The sequence below is a fragment of the Galendromus occidentalis genome, unplaced genomic scaffold (genome assembly GCF_000255335.2).
Source record: "Galendromus occidentalis unplaced genomic scaffold, Mocc_1.1 scf7180000077516, whole genome shotgun sequence".
In the NCBI taxonomy this organism is placed as follows: Eukaryota; Metazoa; Arthropoda; class Arachnida; order Mesostigmata; family Phytoseiidae; genus Galendromus; species Galendromus occidentalis.
This window is the reverse complement of record NW_003805504.1, coordinates 334,965-345,101: the sequence shown is the minus strand read 5'-3', so window position 1 is coordinate 345,101 and position 10,137 is coordinate 334,965. Positions and strand designations below refer to the sequence as shown.

The following is a 10,137-nucleotide window of genomic DNA, read 5'->3' as shown; positions in this document are numbered from 1 at the left end:
TCGTATTCCCTCCTGCTCCCCTCGCCGTCGGCATCGATCGTTTTCCCTGCCTACCGGATCCTTGATGGAAGAGATCAGGCTGTTGTCTGACCCCGTTATGCGAATCCGAAGTCGACGTTGCTTGGACCCAACTCAGGCCTTAGATCCGGGTTTTTTCTTCATCTTCATCGAGAGAGTTGCACAAACTCAATTTCCCATCAAGGAACTTCAGGTTTCCGGATCTTCACTTCGGAGAGTTTAAGGTCGTGCCGCGTGCCCAGTCAGTGCCCTTGAGCTACTAGAGTACATTATGTTTCCACTGTCTATTGGAAACTCAACCAAGTTTTGATTAAGCTCGAACTACGATTTTTTCATGCTTGCCGGTGTCAATATTAGCTTTTGAGCGCGCCGGAGGCGCTCGACTTCGCGAGTTTCGCTTCTCTCCCTCTTCACTGGGGGAACTGTCTGCTCGCGAAGCGCTCCCGACCGCCCAATGCCCTATGGACGCTCACAACAACAGACTTGGGAACGAGCCACGTAGTTGGACCCCGCTCACGGACTCGAAGTAGAAAGGCGTTCCAGCCGTTCCAGATTCCGCTCCTGAGACAGAGCGAGTGGCCGACGAGAAGCGCGCATACACTTCCGGCTCGTCCATCACTAGAGTTCCGAAGGAAGCTCTTAGTTGAAACGGACGAGAGCGTGTTGATGACCAGGTGTTCGCTTACGTGATTTAATTACGAAATAGATTACTTTTTTGTCGGCAAACAGCCAAGCTATCTGGTCGTAGTGCCATCGACGCCGTCGGAGGATGGTATGGAGGTGCTCGATAAGAAGGAATAGTGGCGTCTAAAGGAATTCTGACACGAGGGCGTAGCCTTTTGATGAATGACTCTTCCGAGACACACGCAACCTCAAAACGGCAACCTGTCTTCAACGAGCGGGATACATCTCCACGGCTCACTCGATATCGATGAGAACTTCATGTTGGAACGTGTGATTAATTTGCACCCTCCCTTCCTCCCTCCCGGCGAGGCTATTACGCGACAGGAACAAGCGTACCGGATCGGGCCATCAACCTGACCGGATCCTTATCGTGCGATCCGTGAGCACCTTCCGTCATTGGAAGGCATCCTTGTGTTTCCTATGAGTAGTCTCCCGGCGATGTTTCATAGGCTTTGCTGTAATGAAAGCTCTCGGCATCATCGGCCATAGAAGGCGGCGACGCGACGTGGTCTGGCACGGCGGCGAGAAGCTGGCGTAGGGCTCAAGCGTAATCCCCGTTTGATGAAAATAGAGAAAACCTTCTTCTCCTTCCTACTTGAATAATAATGTAATTTCTTCGTCTCGCTTTTCGCCTTCTTTCCGCACATTATGGGGAAGGAAAAGCGTTTAAGTGGCTAGATTGCCTCGCCATGTCTCCTTCTCCACCTCTCAGTCGTTCTCGTGCTCGTTTTTCTCCTTCTCGGCTTCAAGGAAAATGACATTGACTTGTGTCTCCGAGCCCTCTGGACTCGGTGCTATCAGTGTCGGCGTTGCAAACCATTTTCTTGTTCCATGAGAGGTCCTCCTCGGCTATCTTTTTCTAGGTGAGGACGCTCTCAGGCGTCTTCCCGGGGACTGAGCTCCGAGATGAAATTCGCGCGTGGAACGCCGATCGGCGAGACGTCTCGGACGTGTCGAGAGCGAATCAGCGCTGCAGCAATATCCGGAAAACTGAATGTTCTTCGTTATATTCGAGAATCCGGGTCTCAGGCAGGAAAAGAGCCACAATCATAAATCTTCGATATTCATTCTACTAACGATTGGGAAAAACAATTGTTCCTTCGTTCTAGGGCAGCTAGCAAGTTCGTTCCGATCATCAATAACCCGCTCCTTCATAAGAAACGCTCGCAAACACCGGAGGAAAAACCGCCAAACTTGTCGTGCCGCTAAATGAGCCCTTCCGCTAAGTCTTTCTTCCTCCCGTTGTTTTTCTTGAACGAACTCTAATGAGAACCGGAGCTAAGTGTGACTCATTCACTGGAGTCAAAGTTCGAGCCGAAGTCCTTCCAACTGGAACCCGGATCATGTCGCGAGCGAGTACGCGAAGTCTCTCGGACAAGCTGAGACTTCAGCTCCGCGATCGGCTGACCCGGTCGTTCGAGGACCCGGGACGTGGAGAGAAATGCGGAGAGAGCTGCTCCGCGTTTCCGGTTGCATTTCCGCTTTTCTGTGGGCTTTGAGCGTCATTTAGCAGCTTAGCGATGTCGCGCCGTTCAGCGATCTGATCCCCGAGCTTAACCTCCAGCGATAAGAGGTGGTCAGCCTTCCTGAGAGCCTCAGCCGATGTTTGCTCGGCGGTATCTTCTCTCTTATAATTTCCCCCTTGCCACGATTTCGGTCCCTTTCTCTCAGCTCTCGTTCCGCTGTCATCATGGATGAGAGCGTCTAAGTCGCCGCGGAACAGAAGATTCGCATCCTGAGTTTCAAGTCTCCAATTCCTCGATCAAATGAGACCGAACTTTGTTTCTCCCCGTGGGAAGTCCCCGACGGAATGGTGAAATCTCCCTCATGGAGCCTCTTGCTGGCGCAACTCCTCAAAGCAAACTTTGTCGACGTGACCATCGTATCATCTCAGACTGAAACACGAACCTCAACTAAATGCTGTCCGTCGGTGCTCCTGAGCATGGCATGCGCTCTCCTGCGTAAGAAGAGATGTTTTCCTCGTGCTTCTTTTCTTCCGACAAGGGTAACGGCCGCGCCATCATACATCGCAGGGCACGAACGCGATTGCGGGATTCTCTGTAAGCCTCAGAGATCTGGTGAGTGGTAAAAGAAGACGAAGCGCAGGGTTCTCACAAGCAGAATTCCTACAGTGGACCCTCACGATGGAACAAGAATGATAATACTGATGAATTCAACGGATTAGCGCCTTTCCGCCTCCAGAGAGCCGAAGACAATGGCCATGAAGTGAATATAAGAGAGAATTTCGAGCCGGAACCCAATTTTCAATAACGAAATTAAAATAATGGTCAGAAACGATGCCTTTGTGCGTCTCCGAAGTCGATAATTGATTGATTCGTCATCCGAATGTCAAACAGCCCAGAGCGGTCTGAGCGTCTCGAGAGGGGTCATGAAAAGACCCGCGGTGCAGACTCCCCCGGTGGAGGGGAAGCAAAAATTGAGCGCGACGCGGTCGAAAATTTCCGTCGAGGTGAATTGACTGCGAAACTTGTGTCAACTTCCCTCCGTCGTTAGCGCTCGGAGCTTCCCTCATTCGTTTGCCCCCTTGGCGAGACTTCGGCGCCTCGGCGGCCGATGATGTGGGATCTGCTGGGCTCCCGCCTTATTAAAGAGCGAAGGGGAACCTTTCGTTGCCACAGCGCAATGCACAAACAATGTGAAGTAGAGCGGCGAGAAGGCAAGAGAGACAGATATAATTTTCAGAGAGGAAAGATGCCTTATTTCGTCGAGGATGAAGTCACCCGAACTCGCAACCTGGACGATATGAACGGCTAGGCCAGCACAATAGCGTTTGGTTCGGAATGTGGTAATTGTTCGCAAGAATTGAGCGAGATCCGGATGACAGATGCAGTGAGTCTGGTGCCTTCCCTGCTCGTTGTCGCGAAGCCCCTCGGTGTCCCCAACGATTGTGGCTCTTGAGGAAAGGGGCGAGGGGAAGGCCTCTGATCGCCCTCTTCGCGGCTCTCTGCTGGTCAAAACGAAATAGCTCTCCCTGACACAAATCCTCCTCCTTCGACGCCCGGGCGGCTCGATCGTATTCCGCGAGGAGAGTCCAGGAGAAGCACTCACGACTCGCTTCGGAAAATGCGGACATTTCTCGGGTTATCGCTAAGGGGAGCTCCGAATCCTGTCTGATCCAAGGAGTAGATAACCCTCTCCCCTCTAGCACGCAGAGTCGCGGACTTCAGGGCTTTCTTGATAATTTTATTATTTCGTATTTGTCGGGAATTTCTTCGAAATACCTTGTGTCGCTAAGGCGTAACTTTTCGCAGCGGAGTTCTTTCCGCACAGTCTCGTAGAACAGCTGGTATGTTTCCTCGTTCCTGATAACACTTGAGATGATCGCGTCACAAGAGTTCCGATGGATGGCTCGAACAATTAAATCAACCAAGAATGGAACGATGTCTTTGTCGAAAACTATGTCTGCCCCTACAATGAGATCGGCCTCTATCGATCCTCCGACGCACCAATCTAACAGTTGCACCTGAGGTCTCGCATCGTTCGCGTTCAAATTCAGATCGATATTCTGTCTCAAGGTGTCCAAGACTCCCGCGTGACAATCTGTGAAGATGTACGACTGTATACTCGGACATTTTCTCAGCAATATCAGACCTGTCAATCCCACACCCGCGCCGAGTTCAACGATTCGTTTCCTGTCGAGGTTCTGGTTGAGCAATACCTCGGTGAGCATTTTTGCTGCTGGCCAGCTCTTGAAGCCAGTGGACCCTGTAAATTTCGACTGACCGAAGTTCTGTACGAGCAGGTATTTCGTTCGATCATCTCAATGATTGTGTTCCATGCAATGAGCCCTACCCTGCGTCACGAAGGCGCGCTCTTCGATCAAGGTCACGCATTCTAGTTCCTCATCGCCAACTTCGTAGCTGACGTAGCTTGGCCTCTCAATCGCGCTCGTCATGACCGCCCTTAGTTCATCGTAGAGATGATCCTCGAGTTCAGCGTGTGATTCCAAGAAAGATATCAGAAGTTTCAGAACTTTTAGCCTGTAATGTTGTGATCCTTGATTACCGATAAAAGGCGATAATTTCCTTCCCGATGAAAGTCGGAGATCGATCATCATGACTCTGTCTTGCATTCCTGGGATCGCTCGACTCGCATTTCCAGCATGAATTTTCTGCATATCCGTGGACGGAAATGGCGGGAAGGAGAGCACCCACGGGCCCGTCGTCGAACTCGGCGCAAACTCTCCACTCGTTCACAGAACATCCGCAATGCAAAGGAGGGGTATCCAGGGTAGGGGCGGGACTCACCGGTAAGAGTTGCTCGCAGGATATTTCGTGGACACTGCATTCCGGATCACTTGCTCCACAATGGCACATTCGCTTGGAATTTCTTTCTCATCGAAACCATTTAGAATCTGGCGCAGTTCCGATGAAGGCCTGCATGCGAGATAGGCTCTCCTCAAGAGCTTCATCCGTGGTGAGCCCATCGCCGAGCCAGAGTGACAGTGCCTTGTCGGGGGGAATTCACATATATTCCGACCTCTAGCAAAGATCTGAGAATTTTTCATTCCTCCATAGGAATTCTGCCTGCGAAAATAAGGCTGACAGCTGCGGAGTATCTCAAGAAAATTGGGCGCGCGATCAGCTGTTCTCATCGTGTTTCGAATCAACAGTCTGCTTCCCTCTCCACTCTAGCGTCGGCGGCTCGTGTCTCCAAACTGTAAGTCTTTGCTGAAAATACGCGTCTGCTCCGGATGTCTTGCAGCGGATCGTGATTTCCTCGTGGACATGCGGGAAGGGAAACTTTGCGAAAATCACGCTCCTATGGACAGAGGGCGAATGGAGAAGAATCCCTGATCGTTTGGGTGACATTCGATCGCGGGGTGAGGTCATGGAAGAGTGGCGGAACTCGGAGACTTCTGTAGTCCACTTCTTCACAATGGAAAGATCTCATCGAATTCTCAAGATCCATCCGGTCATGAATATCGATTGTTTGTTATGAGAATAGGGACACGAACTTACAGACTAAATCCTGGAGCCGGGGAAGCGAGATATAACTATTTTCCCCGGAAAGTCCCCGGTGTGCGAGTATCCACCCTTGCCTCCCCCTGAGAGTCCTGTGGAGACGAGTACGACCTTCCTTTGATCTCGCGAGAATTTGATACAGATAATCGAATAGATTCCGAATTACGAAATACGTGTTCGGATCCGGAGAAATCACCCCCCCTGACTTTCGGGCGAGCCGATCCCGCGGCGTACGCAGCTGAAATCATTGCGCCGGGGTTGAAGGCTTCGGTCGACGGCGGCCCTGAGAACATCAAAGTGGTTCGTCTTCGAAGATTCTCCCGGTTTTCTCCCTTCGCTTTTGGCTCTTATTTTCTCCGTTCGGAGGTTCCTTCTAGGAACCCCTACGGACACTGAAGTGGCGGCCGCGGCGAGAACATTCAAATAGATTCTCCAACAGCAGCAGCGGCTAGTTTAACATGTAAATTGAATATGGACAAAAAGTTGGCGTCCTCCGAACGTAAGCCGAAGCCAAGATGGATTGGTTTTGGTCCCTAAGTTACTCGAACACATTCCCTGAGTCTCGCAGGCGTTCGGAATTCCCTTCCGCAGCAAATTGTTCGTCCAGCAGCATCGGTGTACTCGAGGCCGAGGCTGGACGCTCGCTCGTAAACACTGTCGATAATGCTCTAGAATGAACGAATTGAAACCTCAGGAAGCGAGACACCTGAAAAGCTTCCTCTGTAGCCCGTTCTCAAATTATTAGGCTCCGAGCTATTTCCGACCGGCCGAGTGCCGAGAAGTTGCCGAAGCCGACTCCATGGAGTGACTTGATGACCTGGAGTTAGGATGTAGGCGGCGGTGTTTGTGGTGGGGCACGAGGAGGCTGGGGTGGGAATCCATCCCGAAAGTGTGAGGACGGAGCGATAGGAGTACCGAGTGGAGGAAGAGGAGGAGCCTCAGGTGTTTCGACGGGCTGCTTGCGAGTGTTTCTTCGCTTTCACCAAAAGATGACTGGTGAGCTTGTTCGAATGGAGCTCCCAGTCAGATTCGGCGGCTTCACAAATTCAATTCCCTAATTCAAATCCTATTAAAACGCGTGTCTCGACTGCTGAATTCGCTGGGGAGACTGGTACACATCGGCTAGTTATACTTTCGAGTTTCGAGCCCGGGGCACTCGTCAACCTTTGGCTCCAACAGAAATTAGGTTCAGCGCCTCCGGAGCACGGGAGCTCTTGGGAATCATTTCCTTCCATTTATCTGACGAGAATCATTGTAGCTCCTCGAAGGCAATCCGACCATTGCACAGGATAGATGTGTCAAACGAGAATATGGATCTACCCTCGTAGGGCTCGGGAGTCCAGACATTATTCACATTGATCGCGTCGTTTTTTTTGGTGCGTATAGATTGATGGATTACTGAGTTTATGATGATTTATGATGATTGCACTTTCGAAACCTTCCGGTCCCCGAGCATAATCCATCCTTAAATCTATTAATGCGATCTAATAAGTACCTAATCATGACTTGATAGCGCGTGATCAAGGATTTTAGCTTTTCTTTAACTTCTAAGCTCGCGGTTCCGCTCCGACAGCCTTGTGTCTTCGCGGAAGCCCGCGTCGCGCCCCCTTGGGAGATGACGCTGGACATGCTTGACTTCTGACCCGCTTATGGCTTTCAGAAATCGGTTGTCTCCACATCGATGTTGCGTCCACATCGAGAATCCCTCGTGGAGGCCCCCATGTACCCCTTCACGATGGATGCGAGTCCTTGATCGTTGAGGGGAATCCGAGAGCATGCGAAGTGCTCCGTGTAAAAAGCTGACGCCACTCGCACCCGGCGCGGTACTAGCATATTTAGTTGGAATGACGCGGCCGCTTCGGAGGAGACCGCTCTCAATGGCGACTATACGCGGGCGCGATGTCTGCCGGTGGGCAAGGCGGGTTGAGGTGAAGGCGGGCGGTCTCTTGACTGACTGGCTGACTATGACATACGCTGAAAAGAGTACCAGTGCATGAATGTAGATCAGCGGGATGAGGAGCAGCGGGTGAGTGAGAGACGGAGGGAGGGGACACGAGCCAGGACTACGGGGAGGGGGTGGGCTGACTCTATCCATATTGCTAATCGTATAATAGCTGCTTCCTCGCGGCAAGCAATTTACATCTGTATAGCTCATTGCTTGCTTGTAGTCCCCCCGTACGGGCGCAAACGAACGGGGAGAGAGTGCGCGTTCCTGCCGTTGGCGGCTCGACACGCTTGTCAATGCCTGCCCACTCTTGTGCACCGAATTCCCGACCATTCTATTGAAGGCATCCTTGCCACCCGATCGCGTCTCCGAGGAGACGCCGGCTCGCCTCCGATAGCGAATATTCTCTGAATTTCAAGGAATCGTCCCGTGTCTATGTTCCGAGACCAGGTAGCCTCTCCGTGAATTCCATCAATCGGATAAGCACGATTGTGCACACGTTATCCGGAATGATTTCACGAAGCGTGTGACGGGAGCGAGAATGTGTGCGACGAGAAACACCAGAGAGCTCCATCATCGGCGTCGGCAGAGCATCAGAGCACTGACTCAGTCAGAAAAAACGCGCCGTTTGCGAAGCGAAGAAAATATGCAACGAGTCTCTCATCTCAAAGCTCCGATCAATCATCGGCAGCAGGGATGGCACTGGGGCCAATATGAGCCGGGGAAACGTCAGATTGCGGACCGGGGGCCTACGATTGGCGCCGTGAGACGGGCCATCGCTCGGATGCGAGAGAGGTCAAGGATCGTGACCCCCTCCCCGCCGGGGTTGCGCGAACCCAAGGACCGAGGGCAAGTAGAACGAAGCATACCGAAAAAGCGCAACAGAAGTGCAAAGAAGAAGGCCGCCGGAGGAGGCGGCGGGGGATTGGCCTGTGTCCTTCTGTAACCTGAGAAGCTCGTTCTCGATTCCCTGGGGTATTCAAATAGCCTCTCTTTGAGATGCGGGTCTGATTTTCCTTTGTTTTTTTCTTTCGGCTTCCGAACGACTGGCTTGCAGACTATCCGACTCTCTAGATATTGGAAGAAGCTTCTCTCATCTTCTTTTTCTTCTTTCTGATGCTCCATGCAAGCTCCCCATCGATTTACTCTCGCTCACCCGCTACATATCATTGACCTCGGCTTTGGAATCCGAAATTTTACAACGAATTCGAGCTTGACCTGTATGTAAATATTTGAGCCGGAGCATTGTCTCCGCCGGCTACGTACCCCCAAAATCCCTCGCGTCAGTCGTCGACGCTCTCGGGGCATGGCGCGGCGTAATCGTCCGGAACTTCTATGACGGTAATTTGGCCCGAAAGAATTTTCCTCCGAGAAGCGAGTTGTTGAATATCGCGCGGAGATTTCACTCCCAGAGAGTAGGACTCGTCTGCTTTTTGGGAAGAAGAAACAGGAGTTTGAGCTGTGCAGTGCCAAGTGAGAGAATAAATAAAATGGGAGCGGAAGCTCTCACTCGGCTCTCTCGGACGATGATCCGACGTGCTCGAGAAGAAAAGGTGGATGTGGTGGAGGTGGCGAACGCAGTAATCATGTAGAAATGGTTTAGGTGGAGAGTAGAGCAGCGGAGCCAGCGTGGATGACTCGCTTGCTTACTCAGTCAGCTAGGTGGCTCGTCTGCACCTCGAACGGCGTGCCGGTCGACTGTTCGGGATATTATTGGGTAGGTGGAGGTAAGCGAGAGTGGAAACGGAGGTTATTGAGATCGTGAGATGAAACCGAAATCTCGCCACGGAAAATATGAGGAGCCTTTGTTGTTGGTATACAAGCGTCGAACGTCCATCGTTCAAATCACTGACTGGAAAGTAAATCTCCCGAGAGCTGGCGGTTTCGACGGAACCGCAAATACCCTCGCAAGGTCGCGATAGAAGAGCACAGCAACGTACATACGCGAGGCAACTCACAAGGGAGGTACCAGAACTGCCTCCTCGCGATTTCGACGAGATATTGCGGGATTTGGAGGTCGACTTGAGTCTAGAAAAACGCCATATGTCCTTGCAGCAGGTGGGCCCTTTTGAACGAATAACTCGACCACCTTCATTTTGGGTTTTCCATTGGAAATAGCCTATTTTCCATAGATTTTTTCTTGAAGCTGCCTCAAAACTCAAACCGCTGCCATGGAAGCTGGATGATAAGCTTGCTCAGAGCCGCGATAGGTCCCGCCATTTGAATTCGGTGCCATTTTCGTCGTTCACAGAGTTTGTTCACTCTGTGAAATTTCGCGATATCGAAAACCACGATTATAGAGACCGTACAACCTTGTAGAAGCTTTATTCGCTTCCGACGAGGATTCAGTTCATGTGAGGAAGAGATTACAGCAATGATATGACACGAAAAAACATCGGGCGCACAGAACTTTCTCACAGTGAATACATCGAATGATTGGAGCTAATTTGCAATCTGACGTGGAACAATCCTCGGAGAAAGTGAGCAACATTTCTGACAGAGATG

General features: G+C 51.4%; 1 protein-coding gene across 1 annotated transcript; it reads right to left on the bottom strand.

The window, feature by feature from the left end:
• Positions 1–3,886: 3,886 nt before the first annotated feature.
• On the bottom strand, positions 3,887–5,149 carry LOC100902612 (protein-lysine N-methyltransferase EEF2KMT). Its single transcript, XM_003747346.1, has 3 exons — positions 4,971–5,149; positions 4,516–4,703; positions 3,887–4,428 (listed from the first exon to the last, which is right to left on the bottom strand). The coding sequence occupies exons 1-3, from the start codon at positions 5,147–5,149 to the stop codon at positions 3,887–3,889; spliced, it is 909 nt and encodes a 302-aa protein (XP_003747394.1).
• Positions 5,150–10,137: the final 4,988 nt, after the last annotated feature.

Bases quoted from the DNA above. Each gene is read 5' to 3' on its own strand.
- LOC100902612 (XM_003747346.1), bottom strand. From the start codon at position 5,149: ATGGGCTCACCACGGATGAAGCTCTTGAGGAGAGCCTATCTCGCATGC. The intron at 4,704-4,970 runs GTGAGTCCCGCC...ACAACATTACAG, and splicing joins CCTGCGAGCAACTCTTACCG to GCTAAAAGTTCTGAAACTTC. The intron at 4,429-4,515 runs GTAGGGCTCATT...CGAAATTTACAG, and splicing joins GCGCGCCTTCGTGACGCAGG to GGTCCACTGGCTTCAAGAGC.